The sequence below is a fragment of the Onychostruthus taczanowskii genome, unplaced genomic scaffold (assembly GCF_017590055.1).
Source record: "Onychostruthus taczanowskii isolate IOZ18803 unplaced genomic scaffold, ASM1759005v1 scaffold165, whole genome shotgun sequence".
Taxonomy (NCBI): Eukaryota; Metazoa; Chordata; class Aves; order Passeriformes; family Passeridae; genus Onychostruthus; species Onychostruthus taczanowskii.
This window is the reverse complement of record NW_024498851.1, coordinates 247,253-275,151: the sequence shown is the minus strand read 5'-3', so window position 1 is coordinate 275,151 and position 27,899 is coordinate 247,253. Positions and strand designations below refer to the sequence as shown.

The window sequence follows — 27,899 nt, the reverse complement described above, 5'->3', positions numbered from 1 at the left end:
GAAATGGCTGAAGATGAACATGAGCTGCTCTTTTGTAGATAGGGGTTGCCTTTTTAAAATAGTCTGAACTTGTACAAAACATGCTGGGTTGGAAAGATGTTAAACTAAGCTTTTTCTTAGCTCAATATGCTAGAGAAGCTACACGTGCAGCAGTTGAAGCTGTACCATGTGACTCACTAGCACAGAACCAGCACCTGTTGGCATTAGTCAATTATTCCAAAATACCAGAAAGATACAAGACAAATATCAGAAGATACAAGATAATCATAGCTTTTCAACTGCTGGTGTGTATGTAATGCTATCATTGATAAAGAAAGTCAAACAGTAACATCCTGGTGTTCACTAGGAGGGAATTCACTTTTCTCCCACTCCTTTTCTGTCAACAGCCGACACTGTGGACGCCTGCTCTGCCATAAGTGCTCAACAAAGGAGATTCCTATCATAAAATTTGATCTGAACAAGCCAGTTCGAGTTTGCAACATCTGCTTTGATGTCCTGACTCTGGGAGGAGTCTCCTAGTATGCTGTGGAAATAAAGGGATTCCCAGTCAGTGCTCCTGACAGCAGCTCTGCTTACAAGCCCTCTGGATAGGGAAGAGGAGGCTTACACATGTCTTCTGCAATAGACTGAACTAATTAAGGACCCTGTTATGATATACTCTGGTATAAATGATTTTGTATGACTGTAAATGTATCAGGCTGCGATAGACTTCACTAGGAATCAGAGTGGATTGTTGAAACCAAGTGACAAAAGAATTTAGACCCTCTTCTAGTTGCAGTGGGGTGTGGAAGCTGAAATTTGTACTGATTGAATCGGCATAAAACAGGTCTGTCCTCAAAATGGTGCTTTGCACTGAGCAACTCTATTAAGTCCTGTGGCTTTCAGGCTGCTTAGTAGAGATGGTATTAAGTTTCAGGGTAACCAGGTATCTTTCTTTGCTTTGTCTTAAAGATAAATGTTCCCCTTGTCCAGAGAAGACTTTTTGTGAAGCTAAACTGAGCTGGTGCAACCACTGTTCAAGAAATCTTCAGACCTGGGGGTAGTTTAAAGTATAGCTCAAGAATTGTGGCCTTACAACAGAAAGCTTTACAACATCTGATGCAAAGCAGTCAGAATTGCAGATCCACATCTTGATACCTCCTCAGCAAATGACTCGTTAGCTTTAGCATGTTCAAGAGAAGTGCAAGATTGTTTTAGGAAAATGCTCTTGCTCATACCTGCTGGAACTGTCAGTCTTTGTTGCACTTTTCATATTTATGTTGCTGGTCCTTCCCGTCCATGGCACTTGTATAAATGACCGTGAGTTTGCTGAAAGGCCTGAGCACGTGCTAAAGGAGAAACACTAAAACTGGTGGAGTCTAACTCACAGTACAGCAATAAATGCTGAAGTGCTTTAGGAATCCCAGGAGGGAGAGAAACACTTTCCTGGGGCTTAAGGGGCCTGGTAACTGCTGTGGGAGAGTCAGTAACCTGCCAAGTGTAGAATGTGCTGCACCTCTAGACACTAAACCTGGGTGCATTTTCAGCAGGATTGCTGGGGAGTGGGAGTGTATGTGGAGGCTTCCTATTAGGAGTAAGCTGCAGTGTTTTAATCTAGGCTGGTTGTACTCTCTTAAACATGCTGAATCTGTGGAAACCTACCACCACACTGTCTAGGTAAACAGGAAAGTACTTGGCTGGTAGACCAGCTTGTGATTTGGTAGGCAAAGGCTTCAGTTAGAAATAAATGGGTTGTTAAGCAAAACTACATGCCATGTTAAGGCTGTTTTTATTTCAAGAGATAAAGCTAGTGTAGACTCAATTCAGCATTCATCATCTTTACTCCATGAATTGGTGTGCATTTTTTAATGACTGTTGTCTCCAGTGAGCAGTATGGACAGGTGAGGATGTGTTGCCCTGTTTGGAGCAGTGACTTGTTGGTCTTAAAGAGTAAGATGAGATGAACTAGGCTGCTCCTGTCACAGGAAACTTTCTCAGTTTTTCTCAAGCTTGTACAAGGAGAGGATAGGAGAGGCTGTAATTGCTGACATTTGTATGATTAATTTCACATCAAGTCTCACTTGATCTGCACTTTGATCTTAATATGCCTATATTGTAACTGGAATCACCCCTGTACCACTAGGGAAGAACAATGGATGAAATACAAACTTGCCTCACTGTTTGATGTCTGCTGCTGACATGTTTCAACAGATTGCTCTGGGTAACACAGCTGGTCTCTAACACAGTTCCTAATGCACCTCTGGCATAATATTGTAGGTGAATGAGGGAAAATAGTGGTGTCAGTTCATGTTAGTTGCAGTAATTGTTGGTGTCAGTTAACTACAATCTACAGCTTGGGGGTTTTTGAGTGAAAGAGATGATGGAAAGCCTTATACTACTGGTACTTCAGAGTGCCACTGGTTGCAGATCTCTAGCAGTGAAAGAATGATGGAGGGAAAGTGCATTTGGTGGAAGAAGTCTTGACTCTAATCCCATGGTAACATGTTGTTTTCCTTCTTGGTTTGGAGCTGAAGTGATGTGAAGGGTAAGGGTGTGCTCAGAATGCTGAAAGACAGTGCAGAGGAGGGTTTTTCCAAGGCCACAGCCTATGGGCTTCAGCCTGATGGGAGAACTGCACAGCATGTAATTGCCAAAGCATTTAAACATCACTTCATCAGTGGCTTCTCTGATTTAAGGGCAAGGGAACAGGGAGCTCAGTGCTAACAGATTAGGTAAGGATGGCAAATGTGGATCTGGTGAAAATTCAGCTTAACTGAATGGCAAATTAAGGCTGGGTAGTTGCTCTTCTAAAAAACAGGATATTGATTGTAACTGTAAAACTGTGGGAAAGATCTGGGAAACCATCTGTAGTGCTTGTGGTTTGCTGTTTACAGCCAGTACTGTCCCAGCTTACTTACTGAAGTCTGAAAGTAGGTTATTGTTAAATGTACAGCCTGAGGTGTTTGTTCAAGTAACTAAATTCAGCAAATTTGATCCTTTTGAAGTGCCTTTGAGATAGTTTCCTTCCAGCCAACTCTAAATAGTTTTCTGCCAGAGCTAAAGAGGGAAAGCTCACAACTTGAACCAAAACCCACGTTAGTTCTTTTCTAGTTCAGCAGAGGAGTTGACCCCACCAGACAACTGGTGGGGCTTAATCCCTCACACACTCTGCTTAGTGTTGGTCTGGGCTCTCAGACCACGGAGATTTTTTGGGAGTTTTGCTGGCAATGCTCCACTACAGGGTACAAATGTGAATGAGGCACTTGGTAATGTAGTGGTGGTCAACACATTTCTAATTTTAAACAACTGCTCTTCCCTTTTTGTAGCATAATACAGTTGTTACCAACCCCCCACCCCTCTTACCCCTGCTTTTAGTGGTCTATATTAACTCAAGTCTGCCAAGCATTGAACAAAAGGTTAGATGGAAAATCAGTTTGTGTCCCTGGAAGTGCTGTCACACTTAGAGGCTTCAGGCACTTCAGCAGGGTTGCATGGGAAGTTGGGTGGTTCATGCTGCAGCTTTTTGTTCTGAGACTGGATTCCTTTTGGTTGCAGTCACCCAGCACTCTTACACAAGCGCAAACCGTGCTCTGGCTGAAATATTTTGTCTGTAAAAGGTGCAGTCACTGTTTCACACCACTGAGTGGAGTGAGAATGTTGCTGTTGAAGGCACTAACAGAGCAGAGTAAGTTGCTGGCTAAAAGCTGACAGATACCTTAATGACTTCCCGTGCTGGAGATAACAGCTTGTCCAGGTGCTCACGTAGTGCTTATAAACTAACATGTAACAGTATGGGAGGCCAAGGCTGGATGGTTTTGTAGATCAAATGTTAATAGGCAAGTCCTCTTCTTTCTGTAACCAGCAGAGGTGGTCACTGCAGCAAACTCATCTCTAGAAAAATCAAAGCTTGTATGAGTGACAGAAATAACTGAATCTTCTAATACCCTCTGTGAAATAGAAAAGGAAGTCTTAGAACAATGGCATTTTATCTGCAATGTTTGTCTGGAGTTGTTGTAAAAATGTATTTTTCCAATATGCATTACTTCGTTGTGTAATGATTCTACTTGTAATAAAATGCAGAACTAGATGATGCATTGTGAGGTGAAACCTTGCTAAGGAAGTATCTGCTCCTGTAGAGACAGCTGCCCCTCTACAAGCTTATCCTGACAAACCACAAAGAAAACCAGGGATATAACATCCAATTGGGCACAACTTTATTCTTTGTTCTGAAATTAGTCCAGGTATTCATTGTCATGTTGTGGAACTGCTACAACTGTTCTTTTGGCTGTCAAGGTCTGGTGTTCTAGTTTGTACCATGTAGTCATCTTGAATGCCTTATACTAGACTTACCTATAATCAGTCTTGTGAAACCCGAGCTCCCCACGGGCCAGAGCTGCTTCATGGAGTTCCCCACTTCAAGTTCCTAACACTGGGTGCACTCAGCTGTGTGCTGGAGGCAGCTCAGCCCCCTGGGAGAGCAGAGAGCTGCTGCAGCTTCACTTCAGGAAAAGGAAAACTTCAGTGCAATAGCAAACCCAGGCACGACTTCTGGGTGAGATTGTGATGCATTAGTCTTTTATTAATAAAACTTACTGAAGTACAGATGAATGGTGAGCTTTATTAGAGCACTGCCTGTGGTGACTTGAGCCCTCTGTAGCTATCACTGTTTTCTTCCCACCCTTTTCCACCATGGGAGAATCCAGCTGAGCTGCTCAGTTGGAGATACAAGCACATGACAGTCTTGGAGCACTTCAGGTCAGTGAGGGTGTCTCCTTGTTTGCTTTAATAGATGACTTATTCCTAGTGCAAGGCAAACTCTTCTTCTCCAGTGTTTCCAAAGCCTAAACTGAGGAATAAGCTGTGAACTGGTTTTCAACCAACTTTAACTTAAACCAACACCTTCCTGCCGTGCCTTTTTGCTGCAGTTTATTTGATTTTTGTGTAGCTCTTGCAATCAAAACCATCCCCTCAGCACTATTTGCATAGTGATTGAGTGTTCCAGCAAGATGAAACTTGCTTAGAAGGTCAAGCTGGTCCACCTTCTCTGGGACTGGTTTGCCCTCACAAACTACTTCTTACAGCATTTATTAGTCTGGAATTTGCTGCAACTTTTAAATAGCTTTAAAAAGCTCTTTTAAAGGCACTTGCCAATCACTGGGGGCGATGGTTTCACTACTTTAAATGCAATTTATTTTTAAAGTGGTGGTGTCTTTAAATGTGGCAAAGGCCAAAGTTGTGGAGGCAGTGCAGTGCTGCTTTGCAGCTCTTTCCTGCACCTTTTACACAGCCTGATCTTCAGCACTGTGTGAAATGAGTTCTCACTCCACCCCCAGAGATGGCTCAAGCCCAGGGCTGAGGTTTGGTTCTGCCACACATCCTGGTGCCCCCTGAGTGACACGAGCTGGCACAGCAGGGCAATGCCTGCAAGGGCTTCTCTTCAGGATGATGACAGACAAAAAACCCCAAAAATAAAACCACAACCCCTGTGCCCTCCCCCTGTTAGAAGCATGTGCATGTTGAAGTTTGTGTGGCTCCATCCCTGGCAGCTGTAGCATCCTGAGCTGTTATCAGTGAGAAGTGCTGGAATGTATCCTGCTGCAAGGGAGAGAATGGTGCTTCCTGTAAACTTGCTAATTAACTAACTCATCACTTGGATTTTGGGCCTCTCTTCGGAGGTGGTGGTAGCTAAAATTCAGTTTATAAACACTTTCCAGCTGCTTACACATAGGTGGCAGCTGCCTAAAGAAGAGCTGACCACAACCTGTGCCACCACTGGACCCTGATCTGCGTGTCTCTCTCAAAGCTCAGCTCCACCAAATCTGATTTTAACAGCAGATTCCACTAAAACCAGCAACTGCAGCTTGAGGTTTGCAGTGCAAGTATTGCTTCCTCCCTTTTAGCCCCACCCAGAGAGGGTAATGACCTGCCCTGCATTTCTGGGAGTCACTCACACTGCTGAATTCTGCCAGCTGTGACACAGTAAATATGGATTTTAAGAGTGCTGGGTCTTGTAAGGACACATCTAGCTCAGGTTATAGTCTGATAGCACAGACCAGATGGGAGGAAGTCTTATATCAGAATGGAAACAGGAGGCAGATTACAGTAGGATGGTTCTGTTGCCACCCAGGCAACAAAAAGAAATCTATTTAAAACTACTCCTTCCCAATCAGAACAGTTTGAAAGTGGTGAATCACAGACCAGGACAGTGAGGTTAATATCAAACAACAATCCTCACAGGTGGCTTCAATATCTGGGCACAGTATCTAATGCAAACACTGAGTGAGGAAATGCAGCTCTGGCCTTTGCCTTTTCCAAGAATTTGATAAAGCTTGTGTGTAACTAAACTGTGTTTAGTTCCTGATACTGTGGACCTTAATTGCAGAAGAAATTCAGGGTTCTCCCTGCTACCTTTAAACTCTTGGGAGTGAGTCAGGTGCCTGGGAAGGAGCATCAGCAGTGCCTGACCTCAGCAGGACCTGTGGCACTGATGCTGCAGCAGTTCCTCTGCTCACTGACCTTGCTGCCTTAAATCACAGCACACTGTGCACACAAACATCCAGTTCCTGACTGCACAAGAAGCAGTTCTAAAACACAATTCAGCCTCTGCATCTTACAGTTTGTTCCCAGGTGCGGAAATACTTCCCATAGAAATAAAGAAAGCATCCTGTTACTTAATTTTTTAGCCACTAACCTGGCTGAAGTGTTTCCTCCATCTCCATATGTTAAAAAGCATCACAAATACCATGAGATTGTTCCTGCTCCCTTTGCACGGACAGGTGGAAGGGATGGAGCTGGAGCTGCCCACCCACAGTGCAAGGTTTCACTGCAGGGCTCTCCCTGCCCTGCATCAGCCCGTGAGGAGGACGCACTGCTCGGCCAGGGGATGGCAGCCCTCGTACTGCTGCAGCTGAGGGTCATCCAGGTCGCCTCTGTCGCTGTGCTGGGAGGAGCCAGGCTGGCCCCAGGGCGGCCCCGAGCTCCTCACACACACGCAGCGAGTGCCCTGCGCGCCGGGGCGGTGCAGCCTCCGCGGGACCCCGGCCCAGGCTCTGAGCACTCCCCCGCTAGGAATGGAAAACGAAAATCAGTCACGATTCAAACCCGGGAAAATGCTTCCAGTCAATAGAGAATCCTTAGGAAAAAACCTGAGATAATCTGGGGAAACTAGAACTAACACTGAGGTAGGTTTTGCTTCCACAGAATTCACAGAATGACTGGGTTGGAAGAGACCTTCAAGATCATCGAGTCCAACCCGTGTCCTAACACCAGCTCAACTAAACCATGGCACCAGTGCCACATGCAGGCTTTGTTTAAACAGCCACAATCCCACAGCCTTTACCTTTTTATTGGCTGTGCTTCAGAAATCTGTGGCCTGGACCTGGTTTCATCACTGCTCCTGCAGGCTCTACCCTTCTGAGAGTGACCAACTCCTGCATTCTGTGCTTCCATTGCTGGAAGAGGAATCACAACCTTCTGGAGCACAGCAAAATGCCTTTTCTAGAGGTTCCTAAATGCTCACAGGTGACCACACATCTTCACAGAACCACAGTGGCTTGGGTTGGAAGGGACCTTAAAGATCATCCAGCCCAGCCCCTGCTATGGGCAGGGCCACCTTCCAACAGACCAGGCTCTTCCAGGCCTTTTATGCCTTGAGTAAACAGTGATTTTGAGAACTGGGGCAGAAGAAAAAGTACTTCCCCAGCTAATTCATCATGTCTCTTCATGTCTAAGTGTCTATGGGCCAGATCCTGCCTGTTCCCCAACCACTGCAGCTTTTAAGCCTCTAACACAAGCCACTGCCACATCACACCTGGTCCCAAGGCTGTCCCCAAGCTCAGTGACACACAGAAGCAGATCCCTGGGGCACACAGAGCTGCTGCTGGGCTGACATGAAGCCCAAGCATTTTGCAGTGTGGTCTGTGAAATGATTTAGTCTTCAAACAAAATAGTCCCTAAGCTGAGAGACAGCTACTAACAGGAAAGTAGGAAATGATTATTCAAAACTTAACCTCATTTTTATGTGGTTTAAGTGAAAATGTTGTGGTATCAGCCTGTGAGCCAGGCTGTGAAACTGTCTGAAAAACACAGGTTAATGCTTGTATTCCTGATAGGTGACAGAACCTGTTTGAATGCCAGTCCTGCTGGGATTTCTGTCCTGTTTTGCTGAGAACAGGAGATTACATGCACATGTGGTATATTCTTTGATTCCAGTGTGACAGAAGAGGCTCAGCCTGGAGAAAAGGAGGCTCAGGGGGGATCTCACTCTCTACAACTTCCTGACAGGAGGGTGGAGCCAGGTGAAGATCAGGCTCTGCTCCCAGGGAACAAAGGACAGGGTAAGAGGAAACAGCCTCAAGCTGTGCCAAGGGAGGTTTAGGTTGGATACTGGGGAAAATTTCTTTATGGAAGGGGTGGTCAGACACTGGCACAGCTGCCAGGGCAGTGGTGGGGGCCCCATCCCTGCAGGTATTTAAAAGCTGTGTGGATGTGACACCTGGGGGCACAGGTCAGTGCTGGCCTCGGCAGTGCTGGGGAATGGTTGGACTGGGTGGTCTCACAGGGCTTTTCCCACCTGAACAACCCTGGGAATTCAGGCAGGGACAGAGCCCATGCCTGGCTTATTTCAGCCCTGGCAGCACCACTGCCAGGTCCCAGAGCTCACCTACCCACAGAGTGTGGAGGCTGTAGGAGCCCAGGACATCTTCCTACATCCCTCCTGCCAGGAGAGGCAGGAACAAAGCACAGGGCACCCAAAAAAAAAAACCTCTGCTCCAGAGAGGACAGGCTCACCTCTCTCTGGAGCACCAGAAGCGGGTGCCTTTAGCAGAGCTCCATTCAGAGTTGCAGGGTGGGAACTGCTGCTTCTTCTGGTCACTTTCTGCTTGCAATTTGAGAGCTTCCTCAATGGCAGCCTCCACCTCCCTCAGGGCTTCTGTCGGTGCCCCATTTTCATCGTAGAATCTGCCCACCAGCTTCCCTGGGAGAGGAGATCAATTAGGACCACAGTGTTTCCAGACCACAGACCTGTTTCCAGGCAAGGAAAATGCATAGTTCTGGTGGGTTTTATGTCACCAAAAGGAGATGTCACCATGGCCCAATTTTAGAACTGAACTGAGCTTACATCCCTTCAACCCTTGGATCACACAGCAATTTACCCATTTTAATAAACCCATGCAAGCTTAGGCCTAGACTCATTGCAGAGCTGAAAACCAAAGCCAGTTTCAGTGCACAACCCAGAAGCCATTCCCCAAAACAGTTTCCCTGCACTGCTGCCCTACATTCTCCTGAATCCTGGTGATTTCAGGCTGGCTCCATGCTCTGTGCTCGGCAGAGACAATCCAAGCAGGACAGCATTCAGGTGGGAAAACGATTCAGCTTTCCCTTGGAGGGAAGCAGACCCCGGAGACCTGGCTTGGCTGCAGCTGGTCCCAGGCAGGGCTCAGGACCCGCACACCACCCCCCGTGTGAGCCCACCCACCCCCACACCTACCCACGGGCTCGTAGTTGTCACTGTAGAAGCTCAGCCAGCTGTGGATGGAGAGCAGCTCTGCGGGGGACAGCCCCGACACGGTGTCCACCAGCCCCGCCGCGCTGAAGTCGCCGCTGGCAAACGCCCTGGTGGCATCTCTGCCTGCGGGGCAGGGGCGAGAGCCCAGGGGTGAGAGCCCGGCCACGGAGAGAATCCCTCAGCCATGGAGTGACCCCCCCCAGCCATGGATGAACCCCTCAGCCATGGAGTGAATCCCTCAGCCAGGGAGAGAATCCCTCAGCCATGGAGTGACCCCCTCAGCCATGGAGTGACCCCCCCAGCCATGGAGTGAACCCCTCAGCCATGGAGTGAACCCCCGAGCCATGGAGAGAATCCCTCAGCCAAGGAGTGAACACCCCAGCCATGGAGTGAACCCCCCAGCCATGGAGTGAACCCCCAAGCCGTGGATGAATCCCTCAGCCATGGAGTGACCCTCCCAGCCATGGATGAATCCCTAAGCCATGGATGAATCCCTCAGCCATGGAGTGAACCCCTCAGCCATGCATGAATTCCTCAGCCATGGAAAGAACCCCTCAGCCATGGAAAGAACCCCTCAGCCATGGAGTGAACCCCCCAGCCATAGATGAATTCCTCAGCCGTGGATGAATTCCTCAGCCGTGGAGTGAAGCCCCAAGCCAAGGAGTGAAGCCCTCAGCCAGGGGGTTAGAGCAGAGCCATGGGGCGGCCAAACAGGGCCTGAGCTCTCCCTCCTCCCAGCCAGGGGTGCATTCCCCGGCCAGGGGTGACACACACTCCAGGTGATCCCCCATGCCGGTGATTATTCCCTCCCCAGCCGGGGGCGATCCCTCCCCAGCCAGGCCCCCCTCCGGTACCTGCGAACCCGCTGTACGCGCCGCCGGGCCCATAGTGCTTGCGGCCCCGCTCCACATCGAAGACCCGTCCCAGCAGGGCGAGGTAGAGCCCGGGCTCGCCCGGCGCCCCCCGGTAGCGGCGCAGCTCGGCGGTGCTGAGCAGGCGGGCGCGGGGCTCGAACCCGCGGCGCAGGAGGCAGGCGGCGGCCAGGCACAGCAGCGCCGCGGCCGCGCCCCGCCACATCGCGCCGCGACCCCGCGGCGCTTGCGCGACAGTTTCCTCGCCGCACGGCGACGTGGAGGCCAACCACGACCAGCGCCGCGTGCGCGGCACGGCCGGCCCGAGGGCGCGCTTTACGGCAGTGTGGCGGCGGAGCGCGGACCGGTCCGACCCCGCCGCAACACTGCCAGGAACGGGCCGGCCACAGCTTCTCTGGGCACCCTGTGCCAGCGCCGCACCGCCCTCTGAGCAATGAGGCTGTTCGTAAGGACAGTCCCAGAATCTCTTGTTGTTAGTGCTCTCTGGAGATCACCCAGTCTGACCCCTGCCGAGGCAGCGTCACCTGGAGCAGGTGACACAGGAAGGTCCCGCTGAGTTTGGCATTTCTCCAGAGAGGGACACTCCGTGCCCTCCCTGCACAAGTCTGTCCCAGTGCTCTGCCACACTCAAGTCAAGGAGTTTTTCTCATGCTGAGGTGGAATTTGTCTGGTTTTGTGCACGGCCATTACTCCCCATCTCGCCACTGGGCACCACTGAAGGGTCTGGCACCGCCCTACCGGCACCCTTGGAAATACGTCTATGAACTAATGAGATCCCCTTAGTTTTCCCGGCACGAAGCAGCCGCGGGTCGCGCAGCCTGTCCCGCGGCTCTGCCCCAAGCCCTCGCTGCGGCCCCGGCTCCGCCTCACGGGGCTGCCCGGCCGGCCTTTGCGGCAGCGCCGTGCCGCTTTGCGGCGGTGTGGCGCTTTACGGCGGTGTGGCGCGGGTGGCGCTTTGCGGCGGTGTGGCGGCCCCGCGCTGACAGGTGCGGCGGGCGGGAAGTTGCTGACTAAGGCGGGCCGGGCCGGGCGGGGACCGGCGGGAGCGGCGGCACCGGCGGCGGCTGCGAGGGGCTCCCGAGCGGCTCATGGGGACGGCGGCGAGCCACAGCAGCGAGGAGGAGGAGGAGGGCGCCGAAGAGGGCATGGGGGGGGCGGCCGGCGCGCCCCAAGCCGGCGCGGCCGCGCCGGCGCTGCCGCCGGCCGAGGTGCTGCTGGAGCAGGCCCGGCTGCGGGAGGCCACGGCGCGGCTGCGGGAGGCGGCCCTGCCCGAGCCGCTCGTGTCGCGGCACCACAGCGCGCTGGTGCGATGGCTGGAGGAGCGGCTGAGCCGCGGCGACGAGGCCGTGAGCCTGGAGCAGTTCTGCGAGGTGCTGGAGAGCGTGTCCCGGCTGGCGGCCGGCTCCCGCGGGGAGAGCGAGGAGGTGAGAGCCGGCAGGAAGCGCCGTCCGCAGGGACCGTGGGATGGCTCGGGCGGGCAGGAACCGTGGAGACCGTCTCGTTGCAGCCCCTGCCGCGGGCAGGGACACCTTCCAGTAGAGCGGGTTGCTCGGAGCGCCGTCCAGCCTGGCCTTGGGCACTGCCGGGGATGGGGGTTCCCTCCGGGGATCCGCTGGCCGGGCCGGGGGGTGCTCGGGGGAAGGGAGGCGGGGGAACCTCCGGGGTGCCGCTGGGGTCGGTGTCCCCGAGCCGTCGCTGTGGGCGCTGGCACCGGGTCTCTGGCCATCCACACGACCCGGGAGACCCCGGACACGCGTCCTGGTACTTGGGGAGGGCCAGGCCAGAGGGTTCGGCAAGGCTGGAAAAGCGGCTGCTGCTGTTGATAGACAGCCTGTCAGCTTCCAGATATCCCGTTTTAAAAAACTTATGTCAGTTATCAGTGATCGTGCTCAGCAACCGCTTAATAAAATGGGTGTTTACAGCAATATTTCTGCTGTTGCTGGTGCTGCTGAGAGCACAGGTGGGTGAGAACATGGGTAGGAAATCCTGCCTCAGTAATTCCTCTTGATACTTACTAGCATTATCAGCAAGTCAAAGTTTACCACGCTGGATTTTACTGTAGCTTTTTAAAAGCAGCAGTGAAATTGTCAAGCATTTCTTTTATTGTAAAGTAGGACTTCTGGAAAACTTGTAAGAAAGTAGTGTTAACAGAGATCCCCTTCCACAGCCAAAACGTGTTATAGTCAGCTTTTAATGGTGGAAGAGAGTAGTTTGCTTTCTGCTGGGATTTCCAGTTTTCCCCTTCTGTAGGAAAGGATATGGAGAATTTAATGTCCAGAACACTTAAGCTCTAGCTTTGCTCTGTAGCAATCCAAAATGCAGCAGAATACCCTGTTGGGAATTCCACACTCCCTTGAGAAAGTGGCTGTGCCTAAATTCCTTAGTGCAAGCAGTTCCTGAGGCTCAGCAGTCACTTCCTGCTGGCTTTGTTTTGCTCCCGAGTAGCAGAACAACTGTGTAAACTGTTAGATCACACACACACACCTCAAATCAGTGCTGACAGGTGAACAAGGCTCCTGGAAACTGGAAGGAGATTCATTTTCATGGCCAGATAGGTGTGTTTTTACCAGACTGGTTTAAGTAGCTTGGTGAAATGCTGCCTCCACTTGCAGTTCCTTCACAAGAAGAGCAGTAACAAGCACATCTTCATTTGTAACAGCAGCAGGGGTGAAATGAGTCCATTGGGGTTCTTCCTGTTGGCACAAACAGCTGAGCTTTGTGGGCTGCAGAAATATTTTGAGGATTGTCTGTATTTCACGTCCTCCTTTACATGAGGAATCTATTTGTTTTGGTTTCATTTCCTGCTCTAGGGAGTGGGGAAAAAGCTCGTCACAGGATTCAGCGTGGCGCGGATGTGCGGTCACATCTGCTCTGCCCTGCAAATCGAGATCTTGAGGGTTCTGTGGAAAACCTTGATGTCATCATTTCTGGCACTAACCCATGAGCTGTGGTGTTTGAGCTTTCCTTTCACACTGTGAAGTCAGTTTAGGGGTGGCAGGTCAATAGGTTTCACTTTTTAACGTTCGTAGAGTCCTGTCTGACAGCCCAGGCTTGATCTGTGCTTTTAATTTCTCTGTTCTAAGTACAGGGCTTTGAGCACAGAATTCAAATGTTTTATGAGCAATGTTTAAATGCAAAATCTGTTTTCTATATGAACTGAACCTCTGAATCCTTCTTGGTACTGCTTCAGCAGTTGTCATGTCACGTATCCAGCTTTGGCTGGCAACATTAATGCTGCAGTTCTTCTGAGAGCAGAGGGTGAAATACGAAGTTCTCCCAGGTCACCTTTCCCATACCTTGTTGTGCCATCCAGCTCCTGAGCTGTGAGATGAAGGGCTGATTTTTCCATGTGCCATATTTCCAAGCAACTCTCTCGCCCATCATTTCCTATGAAAGATGTTTCTCACATGCTTCTTCATGTTCAGGGTTGAACTGTGTGGAGTTACTGCATTTATTTAGGTGTAGGATGCTGCTGAATTGTATCATGTCCCAGTCTTGCACACAGCTCAAAAATTCTTTGAGTACAGGTTGACACTCTCTTTTTTCCCCCCCAGTTACACAGTACAGCAGTGGAAATTGTGTATGTTTTTTTGTTAAACAGAGAGTTTAAGTTATACTGAACAGTCAAAAAATAATTTTAGAGTTCTAAGTTTGGTGCAATCTCCTGAGATCAGAGGAAGAGTTTAAAAATAAGATTACTGCATTAAGCTGTGCAGAAAAGCATATATGTAGTAATCCCTCCTTATGTGAGAGTATAAAAAATTTGTTTAAAGTAGATGTCTGCACATTCAGCCTTGTTGCCATGTGTTTTATTGTTACCAGTAATATCACAAAACTCGTTCAATTTGTAGTTCAGTAATTGTGCAGTTTCACTTCAGATATGAGGAAAAATGGTGAGAATGGTGTGGTGTGAAACTGTACATTGAGTTGTTCTGACAACTGAGTTATGTCTATTAGAATTAATTCCCTCTGGCTTGTTGTCCTCAAGCAAAGGTGTTGGGTTTTGTCTTGGACCTGCCCAGTGCCTGGGCTGGACTGGCCCTTCTGTCCTGATTGTGCCTACTGGTGCTCAGCAGCAGCAATGCTGCTCAAAATCATTTTTTAACGATGATCATTATTAGCTTGGGTTCAGCTGTGTGTATAATAAGACACTATAAAGTGTCCAAGCTCAAATCTAGCTCTGTGCCACAGAAGTGCCATGAGAGCTGTAGTCAGCTAAAACACTGTGTTTCAATTCTGTTGTCTTCTGAGGACTTTGCTCTCATTTTACTGGGGTAATTATGTCATGGTTAATTGGCAGGTTATTTTGAGCTAATCATTTCAGTCTACTACTCTCTAGGATAGCACTGTTAATGGTACATCAAGTCTGATAACCAGGTAACAAACCAAGAGAGGGAAGCAGGAGTTTTCTCCTGAGCAGCAGCAACCCCTTGAGTCAGACACCTGTGAGATCATCTGTCCCTAGAGACCAGATTTGCTTGGTGTGTGTGGCTGAGCTTGGAATACAAAGTTCAGGGCAGCGAGACTCAAGTCTTGCTTGTAAAGAAGTGTCTTTTGTAAGTGATTCCCAATTTATATGAAAAAGGTGGATGCTCCTGAAATACTACATTTCTCTTTTGGAACAAGTTCCATTTTTAGCAGTTAAACAGAAGTTTGTTTCAAAATTAAATCTCATTGTGAAAATATAGCCAGTCAATATAGTGTCAATCAATCATGAGTTCTCTGAAACAGATAGTTAAAGTAAGTTACATTTTGTGAGCTTAGTTCTGATTTATGAGCTCAGCTGAATAAAAATACCTTGTACATTTGTTAGTTCAAAGTTGTGAAATATGAGTTACTTTTGTACATGCTCAACACAACTTTTTATATTAAAAATTTTGTTAAGGTCAAAGTTAATAAAGCTGCTAGTTGTTCTCTTCAATAAAAAAAAAATCCCAGCCCTTTTCTAACTCTCCACTGTTTTCAAAAACACTTAGACAAACTATATTAAATTGATTTTTGGTGTAGGAGGACAGTTTATGGAAGGAAAAATCAAATGAAAAAGTATTACTGTTCTTGGGACAATTTCTTAAATAAAGAAAATATGTAAACCCTGAAGGAATTTGAGTGGATGCAGTGAGAGAGGGACGAGCAGTGGTGAGTAATCGAAGGTGTGGCTTTTGGAACCAAACCACCCTTCAGCTGAGGAGCTTTTTGCTAAGCACCTTCCTCACAGTCCCAGCTAGCCATGGATGGATCCTGCTGATTCACTGGTGTTTATCATGGGCTGTTTCCACCTAAGCATGACTCCAGCTGACTTTTATGGGAAGGCAGTGCAAATACCTTCAAACTTGCTAAACACTGCAGATTTCCAGCCAGCCTGTTTCCTGTTACCATGAATCCAATACTTTGGGGAATGGATTCTTTTGATTTTGTTTTAATAGTGTTGCAACATTTGTTGCTGTGGTTTCTATGAAATACCTTGCTTTAACGAAATACACTGAATTTTTTTTTTTTTTGGTTACTCTTCAGGCCTTTGCACAATTTGATGCTGAAGGAGATGGCACTGTTGATGTGGAGAATATGCTGGAGGCTCTCAAGAATTCTAGTGGAGCAAATCTTCAGGGGGAGCTGAGCCATGTAATCAGGCAACTGCAAGCTTGTTCACTGGTGCCAGGTATGAGAGCAGAGTGTTGGAAGAAAGGGTTTCCCAAGCCCTGCCCCAAAGAAGAGGTGCTGCCTCAATAAATTGCTTTAATAGCATTGCTTGTCCTAATCTTATCAAAACCACTCTCCAGAACGTTCTTGGTTCTTTAGTGTCAAGCAAGTGGAGTTGTTGTAAATTAAACATTTCCCAGAATTGCATGCAGAACTTCCTTTCACAAATAACCACTGTTTCCTTCTCTGTGTGACTGGGGAGTGTCTTCCCCCGTTTGGTTCATCTCACAGACAGAAAATGTACCTTGCAGAATTTTGGTGAGTGCCCAGCTAATGCAGTCTTGTACTTGGTAACTGGAGGAATAAATCCTCCATGGAGTCTGTTCCAGGGATGAGTCACATATTTTATATTGTTACTCAGCATCTGAAATCCTGATAAAACATAATTCTGGCTTTATGGTTTATAGTTCAGAAAGTATCAGTTTCAGAATTTGATTTCTGGGATAAGTGTCAGTTACTGGCTTTCCTTCCAAGCATTTAATGATAAGTGGCTAATGGGATTTGCCTTAAAGGATCAGACAAGAAACACTAGAATTTGCTGCAGAGCATTCAAAGGAGAGGACTTGGAGCATGTAAATGCACTGGGATCCAGGTACCAGTGATCAGGAGCTGACATTTCTGACCAAGTTGGTGGAAAGCATTAGGAATAATTTACAATTCCAAAGGGAAAAGCTCAGTGTAGCTCAGGATGAGTGATTGTTAACCAAGTAGCAACTGCTTCACTTAGATTTTGAAGGTAAGGGTTTGGGGCAGCAAAATAAAAATAAGATTTTTGGTAATTGTTTTTAACTTCTTCAGGCATTTCAGGTCAGTGGCAAAAAACATTTCCTTGCACTTTTCCCTGCTGTTGAGGTTGCAGACCTGAGTTACATCCTCTGATAGTTTTACATCCTTCTCACTTAGTGGTGCTTAAGGAAATGATGTCTCTTTGTAGGGTTTATTGATATATTTTCTGAGTCCAAAGAGCGCCTGGGCCTCCACGCCTCGATGATCCTGCGATTCCTGCACCGGAACCGCATCTCCAGCACTGCCATCCCCTACCCAGTGCTGGAGTACTTCAACAACATCTGCACCATGCGCTCCTCCGTGCTCAAGGATTCTTTGGATCGACTTCTCCTCAAGGAGAGAGGTGGGCAATGTCTTCCCTTCTTTTTCGGGATGTGGCCATGGATTTGAAAAAGAGACTACAGATAAAATGAAAAGCTTTCTTGACCATGTCACCTCTAAAAGGCCTCATGTTTTATGAAGTTAATCTGCATGCTTCTGGAGATTTTTGTTGGTTTTTTGAAGAACATAAATTATTTTCTGAACTACCCAGCAATCTGAGTAACACTCTGGAATGTTCTTAGCTTTCTCCTGGCCTGTTGCAGAATTGATATTAATTGATTATTTGTGATATTCTGTATTCAGTCAAATATATCTACTGGTTGCTAGAAACTTCATTTCTGTGTGAAGGTGGATGTTTTATGAAGTTGACTGTTCAGTATTAAAAGATACTTTATTATTTTGGTCTGGGGGTGATGAATCTTATACTGTATCTCTGGTGGGACTGCCCTGGTCCCTATGGGGAGGGCTCCTTTTCTTTACAGCTTGACTAGAAATTTTCAGATTTCTGCACTTCTATTGATATAGATCGAGTTACTTGGGAAGGAGAGTGCTTTGTCCTTTCCCTAAAATACATGAATTGAAGTTTTCTCTGTTGTAATTTACTTTTGCCTTTCATCTATTTGTATTTGGACTCAAAAATATTAAAGCACTGTTGAGGCCAGTAATGAAAGGGGTAGATAAAGGCTATTGAACTCCAGGGAATGGAGATGTTTTCATACTGAGAGTGGTGGATGGAGATTATTGCAATTTCATCTGAAATGAAACTTTGCTGTCTCCTAGTTCCTGTCAGAAACAGTCCTTCAGGGGCTGTGTTCTGTGCCAACAAGTTCATTTGTGTGAAGTAGTTCTTATAAAAGTATAACAATGCTCAAAACAGCCAAAGAAAAATATTCTGAGTGGTTTCTTTGCAGAATACCCCAGTGATCTGAATGGTAATCAGGAGTCAGACAAGCTGAAGTCTGTCACAAAGTGCTACACACACATCGAAACCTCCTCCAATTCCGCCGATATCGACAAGATGACAAACGGAGAAACTTCCTCCTTCTGGCAGTCGGACGGGAGCGCTCGATCCCACTGGATACGGTGAGCTCAGGGCTGGGGCTGGGGGCCTTGGGCTGACAGCCAGAGTGGGGTTGTGCTGGATTGATCCTAGCTGGATGCCAGGGGCCCCTGAGGCTGCTCCACGACTCCCCTCCTCAGCTGGGCAGGGGAGAGAAAATGTAAGGAAAGGCTCTTGGGTCAAGGGCAGGGAGAGATCTGTCACCAGCTGCCATCACAGACAAAACAGACGTGATTCAGGGAACTTAGTTCAGTTTATTAAATCAGGTGGGGTTAGAAACAAAACCAAATCTTCCCCCTCTTCTTCCCAGGCTTAGAGAAAAACGGAAGAGAAATGATCTCCTCCCCTCCAGAGGCGCAGGGGGATGGGGAGTGTGGGCTGCACTCAGTTCATCACATGCTGGCTCTGCCACTCCTTCCTCTTCAGGGGCAGGACTCCTCACATGCTTCCCTGCACCAGTGTGGGGTCCCTTCCATGGAGCTCCCTCAAATTGCTCCAGTGTGGGTCCTTCCCATGGGGTGCAGTTATAGAATCACAGAATATTGAGTTGGAAGGGACCTCCAAGGATTGTCAAGTCCAGATCTTATGTGAATGGCTCCTATGGGGATCAGTCCATCAGGAAGAGGCTGCTCCAGCATGGGTCCCCCATGGGATCACAAATCCTGCCAGCAAACCTCCTGCAGTGCACATTGCTCTCCCCATGGTGACAAAGGTCCAGCTTCCAGCAACTTCTCACACCCTGTAGCCCCTTGCTGCTAAAACCTTGTCACACAAACCCAATACAGGTGTAATTGAAAACAGCTGGAATTAATGAGTGACAGGTGAATACAGATCAAAGCAGTAAGTCATTATCTCTGCAGAAAATTTTAAAGCCTGACTTGTCAAATAAAAGGTCACCTGTAAACTGCCTGTATCTGCTGTTGTGACACAAAGCCTTGTTGTATAGTGAAGCTTTCCAAGCTGTAATACAGATGTAGTAGTTGGTACTTGAATAGAAACACTTGGCCACTATCCAGGATGTTTCATGAAACAGAAATACTCAATGAAACAGAAATGTTTAGTGTTTTTTTTTCAGTGGTAGATCTAAGAATGTGTGCTTCAAAGCGAAAAAAAAGTCTCATTTTGGTCATTATTAACATTGCATTTTTATTCCTGAGGAATGAATTCTCAATTGAAAATATAAATAGAAAATTCCACAGTCTCTCAGAGGCAACTGTTTTGTAAATCAAATTTTTTTTAACTTGTTCACCATGGTATGGTGTTAAAAACACCTGTGAAGCATTAGGTAAATTTCAGAGGATTTATTTGTGTTTGTAGAGGAAATGAATAATAATAAGGAGGAAAATTAATAATAATGATAAGAAGAAGGAGGAAGAAAATGAATAATAATTTAATATCTATTATATATGCACATGTGTAACGTTATGATATAGAACAATAAAAGCACAGTGCTTGACTTACCTTCTCTTTGCAAGAACCATTTTCTCTTCTTTGCTTTGCAGTTTAAAGATGAAACCAGATGTGGTTTTGAGACACCTGTCCATTGCAGTGGCAGCTAATGACCAGAGTTACATGCCACAGCAGGTCACAGTGGCAGTGGGAAGGAATGCCAGCAGTCTCCAGGAGGTCCGAGATGTTCACATTCCAAGCAATATCACTGGCTACGTAACACTGTTGGAAAACGCTAACATTAGTCAGATGTGTGAGTCAATAAAGATACCATTGGGATACTGCTTTGCTGCTTTTTGGAAGGTGAAAGGTTGGGTAGATCATGGAGAGATGTGTTGAAGTGTCAGTCACCAAGGGTGACACTTTGGGCCTTGTCCTTGGGTCAGAGAAATTGTTTTAATTCTAGTTTAATTTCTAGTCTGTAAGAGAGTCTTCCAAGCCTTTCTTGTGGTCTCTGTGGGCTAAGGGTTGAAGAGAAAAATTACTAAAGATACAGTTTTAGCTTTTCAATGTGAAGTCATGGGGCAGCTTCAAAATATCCTTGCTTGCAGAGTGACAGCATATGTTGGCTGATAGTATCTAGCAAAAAATCTGGGGTTTTTTTTTGGTACTGAAACTCTGAAGTTGGTCCAATGTAAGGCAGGTTTTATGCTTTTAAATAGTGTTATTTTTGATTCTGGTAGCTCTGTGGTGCTATATTGGAATCAATCAAGAAAAGCTGCTCCTTCCTAAGATGTTTCAGGAATTTTGTCCCTTCAGTTCCAAAAGATGCTTTTCCCTGAGAGGGGCTTTCACTGCCACAGAAGTGGGCAGCAAGGATGTTATTCCTCAAAAGTAGTCAGGATAACGCCATCTGTGCAAAATGGTCACGAACTTGTGTGAAAATTTTTATGTAACTTCAAACTTTGCCTTTGGGCTTTGATCCTTTTCCCTATTATCTCCATAACCACTTGCTTCCAAGATACTTCCTATGTATCTAGGTAGGAAGGTACAGTGAAATAATCTATTTTCCACTTTGAGGATATTTTATTACAATTTTTCCTAATTTCTAGGAAATAGGCATAGCATCTGTAGTGGATCCACAGGCTATTGATGCAAAGGCTAAATTTTCCAGATCAGAGGGTGCACAGTGTGTGTGGTTATCCATATCAGGCAGTGCTGTTCCGTATCTGCCATTACTTTTCCAAGAGGTCCCTCACTAATTTAATATTCGGAATAGCTGGATTCTTCTAACTGTAATCTAGCAGAAGAAATGGGAAAAAAATTCTAATTTGTGTTTTGACAGATGTACAGATAAACATCAAGCGTTGCCTTAGTGATGGATGTGACACCAGGATCCACGGGCTGCGGGCCGTGGGCTACCAGCGAGTGAAGAAGGTGGGAGTGTCCGTGTGCGACGCCTCGGCCATCTGGTACTGGTCCCTGCTGACCTCTCTGGTGACAGCTTCCATGGAAACCAACCCAGCATTTGTTCACACCATTTTACAGAATACTCAGTAAGTACCAAACTTACATGGGGTGTGATTTTATCTATTTCTTAATTTAAAAAAAAAAAATACTTCTCGCTTTAGGAAGCAATCTGTTGTATGTGACTGGTTTCTACTCCCTTCATTCAGGTGTTTAAACTGCTTTTTCTGTCTCATTGTTCAGATTTTTTATGTTTTTCTTCTATCCATTTGCACATACTAGAAAAAGTGTAATCCTCCTGGCTGTTTCATCTAATCTAGTTGTTAAACCATGACTTAATGGACACTGAAAAATACATTTTTCACTGATCCATTTACTTGTAATGACTTTGAGCAGCCTAAAATTAATTCATTTTTCTTGTCTGGTGTTAATAATCAATAAAATCTACATCTTCGCCTTAGGACTGAAGCTTAATTTAGTTTAATTTTCTGCAGATTTCTACTTATGTAATGCCTTGTCCTGCATTTTATGGGGATATAGTTGAGTATATGCACCATCTCCATGCAAATGTTTGCTTGTGGTGATTGACCATTTTCTGTGTAACGTTTCCTTGTTAGATTGCCAAACACTTCAGCTGGATGACTTGAAGGATTGGAATCCCAATAAAACCTCTCCACACCCACATGAGCTTTTACAGAGCTCAGTTAGCACGATGTCACCACACTGAAGAGCAGGGCTGTCATTAGGTTAATGAATCCTGTAGGCTAAAGTCCACTAAGCCTATCTTTTAATTTATGTCATCTGTGAAATCTCTGAATTCAAGGTTTAGATAACTTCATACATGCTCAGGCCTTAGGCCCATAGTTGCAGGCTTTGCAGAAACTGAGGGCCTTCAGTTTTGGTGAAGTTTAGATATTTTTTAGAAATGTGACATGAATATTGAGCTAATAAAGCATTGAAAAATTATAATGGAGAAATCCTGACTAAAATCATGCTTTCAGGAATTAGATTCACTGTTTAGAATTAAAAAGCAAAAACCCCAAAGTTTAGAATTGGATGGAATAACTGTAATATTGAAAACTTTAGTATTGGATAGAATAACGTTGGTGAAACTGCTTGAGAATTCCTAATTTCAGTGATTTTCACAATATCTTTGGGAATTCAGAATAATTCTGATTTGAGCTAACAACTGTCTCTCTTAGTTTTTCTTATTCTTCTGAGGGAATTTCAAATCAATTTTCCCTTTATTCACAGGCTCTTGCTCAATTCTGGACCAATTTAAAATGAAGCAGTGCTTGGATACTAAGCTATTTCTTATGCTGTCACAGTTTTAATTTAAAACTCCTTGATATGTTTGTCTCACTAAATCTGAGATTGAGACTAGATTCAAGATTACCCAGCAGTCACTGAACTTTCCCTGCCTAGAATGCAATACTGTTGTTCCCTTTTGAGGAGAATCTCTGTGTGAATAGATTTTGAAGCAATTTGCAGAGACCTGCCCACACAAAGCATGAAGATTGAAGCCTCTAATTCACATTAGGAGGCTCTTTTCTCCAATTCTGCCTGGTTTCCTGACATTATGTTTCACTTTTTCCTAGGAAAGCACTGCAGCACATGCCACCTCTATCCCTAACACCAGGCTCCACAGATTTTTCAAGCTTCTTATCACCAAATGTTTTGGAAGAAGTAGATAGCTTCCTTATCAGGATAACAAGGTGAGCATGTGTGGTTGATGCAGTGGGAAGTGGTTTGGAAGAGTCTCCAAATCAAATTTTTACAAATTTACTCACATGCTCTTTTTTTAAAGTACCTTGATAAATACAAATACATCAAGAAACAGGCGCCTGAGAGATTCTGTGGCAGCTTGTCTTTATTGAAAAACAGAATGTCCCAAATTTTCTTTTCACAATGTTGTTGTTTTTCCTCCCAGTTGTTGTACCAGTCCAGAGGTGGAGCTGACACTCCTGGCCTTTGCCTTAGCCCGGGGGAGTGTTGCCAAAGTGCTGAGTTCCCTTTGTGCCATCACTGATCATCTGGACACTCCATACAAGGCTTCCTCCCTTATCTCTTCCATGGCAGCAGTCAGACAGAACCTGCTCTATAAATATGGTAATGGAACAATCCTGGATCCTTTACAGGCTTAAGAAAATATACAGCTTTGAGTTGTTCCACTTGGTGGGTTTTAAAATGATCCAAATCTTCTTAATTAAAAACTTACTGAAATCACAACCTAGCAGATGAACTGCCCAAAAAGTTGGTGATTGATCAGCTTTCTGTGATTAAACCAAGTAGAATCTTCTCAAGGGAGAAAAGATGAACTTTGTAGATCATGGCCCCTGTATCAGCATGGTGATGATGGTGTTTGTGTTGCTTAAAAGGCAAATGACAGGAAGTATTTTTCTTCTTCCAGTAAGACATTTGTTTGAGTGAGTGAGCCTCTGTGAGTGCTCTCTCCTGCAGACATGTACAAGTTTGAGATGCATTTTAAATGTAATGCCATTAGCACCTCTTTATGGCTCCTTTTTATTTTTTTTCACTTTTATGAGATGAGTTCAAAATTAAGTTTTTATAATCTGAATATGTCATGAGTGTAGATCTGTTCATGGTCTGGCATCAGGTGGTGATTTTGCTGTATTTGCTGGACTTGTTTGATAAATCTGTATTTTCTCAGGTATCATCTGAGATTCCCATTAGTCTCTCATGAAGAATTCATGGAGACCTTTTATTTGCCTTTTAGTCTGTTTTTTCAGTACTTTTGTCTTGTACCAAAGAACACGTGGACTATTTTATAATTATCGATGTTTACTTTCAAAAATTTTGAAAATTAGTTTGTTTTTCCCAGAGTAGATAATGCCTTTTGTAATACAAGTGGTTTTTCATAGACTGTGAATTCCAAAGTGTGGCAACAGTTGAAGGAACATTAATTGTCATGAATTTGCTTGTCCTTCGGTCTGTGTCTAAAACTCCAACTACTTTAGATTAATGTGTCTCTCATATTCCAGTTTCCCTCCCCTTTTTTGTGTCTGACAGTGGTAAAAATCTCATAATACTGTAATTTTTTTCCATATCTTTTTCTGAACAAAGAACTTTGGAAAATATATTTTACCATTTTAAATGAAATTGATAATCCTGTTGATTTTTTGACTTAGGAAAGCCGTTACGACTCACTCTGCAAGCATGTGATGTAAAGGGAAAAGAGGATAAATCAGGGCCTGAAAACCTCCTTGTAGAGCCATGGACTGGGGATGGTAAGAGCCTGGACTTAAAATCCATAATATTAGAGTCATAAAATCATTTAAGTTAGATGATTTCACCAAGCATAATGATTGTTAACAATGCTGTGGTGATGTTCCATATTTACTTATATATATTTGATTCTTTATAGTTTAATGCTGTGTAAGATTTGTAATTAAAAAAAAGGTAAACTAACAAACAAAAACCCAAATGAAAACAATATATAAATTCGTTTTTGCAGCATTGTGGATTTCTCATAAACCAGTTTATGGTCAATACAAGCCAATCAAACAAAAAGACTGGATTTTGGAGAGAATTATTAATATTCTACATGGAAGTCAGCAGTGAGCTGCCACAGGGAATATTCTCCTAGAGCACACTTTTTGGGTTGAAGTCATGTATCACTGTTAGTTTCCCAAATATTCATAGGAGAGAGTTTGTAGAAACAATTTAAACTCTCACTGCACATACCTACTAATTCTCTCTTAAAGCCTCTCTTTGTTAATGCAATGCTTTTATGTACTGGATACAACCTAAACAAAGAGATTGGTGTTTCTTGACCTCCTTTTTAAGTGAAATGCCACCTAATCTTTTTTTTTTTTTTTTTAATAATTTATTGTCTTCTGCAGTGCTACTGGTAAATGAAAACCATTGTGGCAGAAAATCAGGCACTTTCTGAATGCTTCTTTTACACCTCTCTTTGTTCATGTGCATTATTTGAGTTTATTCTTTTACACTTCTCTTAGTTCATGTGCATTATTTAAGTTTATTCTTTAGTTATTTTGTGGCTTGTCTACTGTTGTTTTGTGGGTCACAGTTTGGGGGACTATTCACTGAGTTCAGTGAATAGAACCACAAGCCAAAGCAATATTTGGGAATTGCTAATAAACTTTAATAAGAAAATATTCTTGCAACTGCTGCAGATATTGCAGTGCCCAGAGAGATACTGCCTGGAGAGTGCTGTGTAAAATACAATCTTTAAGTAGTCCCTTTTATTTGGAAACGTTTGCTAATGAGCATTTCACTGGAAAAGCTTTGTGGTTTTGTTTCCCCCCTTCAGCCTATAATCCCAGTATTTTCTTTCTAACCCCATGCACTGGCACTCATTCAGCCTCATTCTGTTCCCACTGCTGCTTTAGGATTTCTTACTGAAACTGGGAAAACCAGAGCAAGTATCATTCTTTCTACTGGAACTGAATCTTCATTTCAAGTGACACAAATTAGAATAAAGGTATGTAGTTGCTGGGAGCTTTTGAAGTAGAGGATTTACTTTTTTCCCCTAGTGGTGGAATTGAATTTGGATATTTTTTATATGAACTGAAATTAAATTAATTATGAAATACTGTTATTTTATAGCTTTTCTTCAGTGTAAGTCAGGGAACTTCAGGAAAAAGAGGTCTTAAATTTTTCCAGGGAGCCACAAGCATGTAGTAAAAATATTTATTTTATATTGATTTTATCTATATCTTGCAATATATATCTCAAGCCAGAGACTCTTTGGTTTATGGTTTCTCTCTGAAGTGTATGGATTTATATGCAAGGTCTTTGGTCTTCTATTTAAAATAATTTTTCGACTCTGTGAGTAGCAGGTGTCAAGATACAAAGCATGTGAGTTCAGATTAAATGGAGGTATTTCAAATTCTGTTTAGAGACACCAGTGTAATTTGAATTTGGTGTGACTGTTATCTGATTTCAAAGGAAGATCTTGTGATTAAATCTCATGGCCAAGACAAAACTTCATTGAGGTTTCTGCAGCTGAATTGACTTATTTACTTAAGGCAAAGCAATAGTATTATTTAATTCCCAGAGCAACAATACATATTTCTATGTCAAAGACATTTAAACATGAATAGACTTCTGGCAAGTAAATTTTAACTGGAGCTGGAGAGGCAGCTGAGTTGTTTTGCAGTGTAGTGATATTAATAGGGAAACATGATTTTAATTTTGTTGATTTTTTTTAATGTTAAAGGAAAACAAAATGGGAATTAATATGTGGAACTATAATGTGTCTAATTAATATGTGGAATTGTAGTTAATGTAAGGATGCTGGCAGGGTGATAAATACAGTAAATAACAACCATGTACACGATCTCCATTCAGTGGGTTACAGAAGTTGTTATAACATTTCTCTAGATGTGTTTCATGTTGCTGTGCAGTCCCAGAGAGCAGGACAGTCAGCACCTGCTTGCTCTCCGTAGTTCTGTGGTTTCCTTACGCACTGTGGCCTTGCCCCTCAGGTGCGGCGCGGAGCCATCGGGGCGCAGTGCGGGCTGGTGTTCGCCTACAGTGCCGCCTCAGGAAAGTTCCATGCTGAGGAACACTTCAAAAGGTTTGAGAGCTACGACAAATGGAAGCTGAGGGAATTCAAACAGTTTTTAAAAACCAGGTATAAACGGATTTTTGCAACGCATACATGGAAAATGAATGTTATATTTGATCATTTTGCAATGCCGCTTGAACTACTGAGAACTGTTCCAGGTGACTTAAAAATGGGGCATCATTTAATTGTTGTTTGATTTTAATGAGCCTCCATTTGATATGTTGAATGCAATATGTGTATAGATGTTGTTTTCAGCCACTTGATTTAAAGACCTGTTATAAAAGGGATATAGCAAAATAAATCTTCTACTTGGCGTGCAGATCAATGATAACAGAAATTTTTTGATTAAGTTTTATTAAATCAGTTTTCAGAGCTGTTGCTCAGAAGTAAGGAGAGGTTAAGGGGCTGTGCCAAAAATGATTTTTTTTTTTTTTCATTTTTTTTCTTTTTTTTTTTCCTACCTTGCATGTGATAGAGTTTTTGGTTTGTGAAACTTTCTGCTGTCTCTCTTCATCTTTACAGCCATAACATGCTCTAAGTATTTTGGTAGAGTATGAACAGCTTTGCAATGTCTCTGAAGATTCTCTTTACAAAGCGTGTTACATTCTTTTATACACAGAAGCAGTTCTTCATGTGATGATTTGGGAGATGATGATCCTATTGGCTGGTTTGAAGTAGAAGAAGAATGGGATGAAGTTGATGTCAAAATGCAGCAATGCAGAGTTTCCCAAGTAAGAGCCCACAAAAACCCCTTAGCCCAGTCACAATGAACAGGGGCTCCTTTCTGTGTCAACTGAAATAAACATATTCTATTTTGTGAGGGAGAATTCTGCTGTATAGAGAAAAAAAATGAATAGGCTTCTAGTTAAATGAATAATTGAACTTTTGTCCTCTGAAATTTTTTTCCTTTCTCTGTATGCACATACATATATATATATATATGTGTGTGTGTGTGTGTGTAGTTAAGTAGTGCTTCATGATCAAATTTAATGCAAAGCTATGTGACAATGTGCAGATTACTGGTTTTAATGTGATTGTTGCTTTATTCTAGTATCTAGACCATTTAACTACTGTGTAGTCATAGCATTTATTCTTCCAGAGCCAGGTTCTTCAATCCTTGTTTCAGTGGGCAAACAATTACAAAGCATTTCCATCAGTTAGGCTGCTGTCTCTGGGGAATGGAGATTCTTTCGTTTTGAGAATGACAGAAGATGGTTTTGATTTTAAGTGCTTGGTGCATTTATAGGCAATGTTGCATTTAAGATG

General features: G+C 44.5%; 3 protein-coding genes across 6 annotated transcripts in view; 2 read left to right on the top strand and 1 right to left on the bottom strand.

Moving 5' to 3' along the window:
• Positions 1 to 4,066, top strand: part of ANKFY1 (ankyrin repeat and FYVE domain containing 1) — a 31,566-nt gene extending 27,500 nt beyond the window's left edge. For both annotated transcript variants that reach the window (XM_041399555.1, XM_041399556.1), the window contains one exon: positions 387 to 4,066. In XM_041399555.1, the coding sequence (XP_041255489.1) occupies positions 387 to 519 (133 nt within the window). In that variant the 3' untranslated portion in view covers positions 520 to 4,066. The remainder of the gene's footprint in view (positions 1 to 386) is intronic.
• A 137-nt stretch (positions 4,067 to 4,203) lies between these two features.
• On the bottom strand, positions 4,204 to 10,581 carry LOC121333320 (neuferricin). The gene is made up of 4 exons (XM_041399557.1): positions 10,342 to 10,581; positions 9,470 to 9,610; positions 8,770 to 8,956; positions 4,204 to 7,043 (listed from the first exon to the last, which is right to left on the bottom strand). The coding sequence occupies exons 1-4, from the start codon at positions 10,562 to 10,564 to the stop codon at positions 6,827 to 6,829; spliced, it is 768 nt and encodes a 255-aa protein (XP_041255491.1). The 5' UTR covers positions 10,565 to 10,581; the 3' UTR covers positions 4,204 to 6,826.
• Positions 10,582 to 11,335: 754 nt separating this feature from the next.
• The window catches only part of ZZEF1 (zinc finger ZZ-type and EF-hand domain containing 1), a 57,959-nt gene continuing 41,395 nt past the window's right edge, over positions 11,336 to 27,899 (top strand). For 2 of the 3 annotated variants that reach the window (XM_041399553.1, XM_041399552.1), the window contains exons 1-12: positions 11,336 to 11,783; positions 15,871 to 16,015; positions 16,991 to 17,185; positions 18,075 to 18,246; positions 19,726 to 19,925; positions 20,958 to 21,168; positions 22,678 to 22,794; positions 23,010 to 23,188; positions 24,229 to 24,327; positions 25,453 to 25,544; positions 26,551 to 26,699; positions 27,253 to 27,364. In XM_041399553.1, the coding sequence (XP_041255487.1) occupies positions 11,448 to 11,783; positions 15,871 to 16,015; positions 16,991 to 17,185; positions 18,075 to 18,246; positions 19,726 to 19,925; positions 20,958 to 21,168; positions 22,678 to 22,794; positions 23,010 to 23,188; positions 24,229 to 24,327; positions 25,453 to 25,544; positions 26,551 to 26,699; positions 27,253 to 27,364 (2,007 nt within the window). In that variant the 5' untranslated portion in view covers positions 11,336 to 11,447. The remainder of the gene's footprint in view (positions 11,784 to 15,870; positions 16,016 to 16,990; positions 17,186 to 18,074; positions 18,247 to 19,725; positions 19,926 to 20,957; positions 21,169 to 22,677; positions 22,795 to 23,009; positions 23,189 to 24,228; positions 24,328 to 25,452; positions 25,545 to 26,550; positions 26,700 to 27,252; positions 27,365 to 27,899) is intronic. The other variant, XM_041399554.1, reaches the window with a different exon arrangement.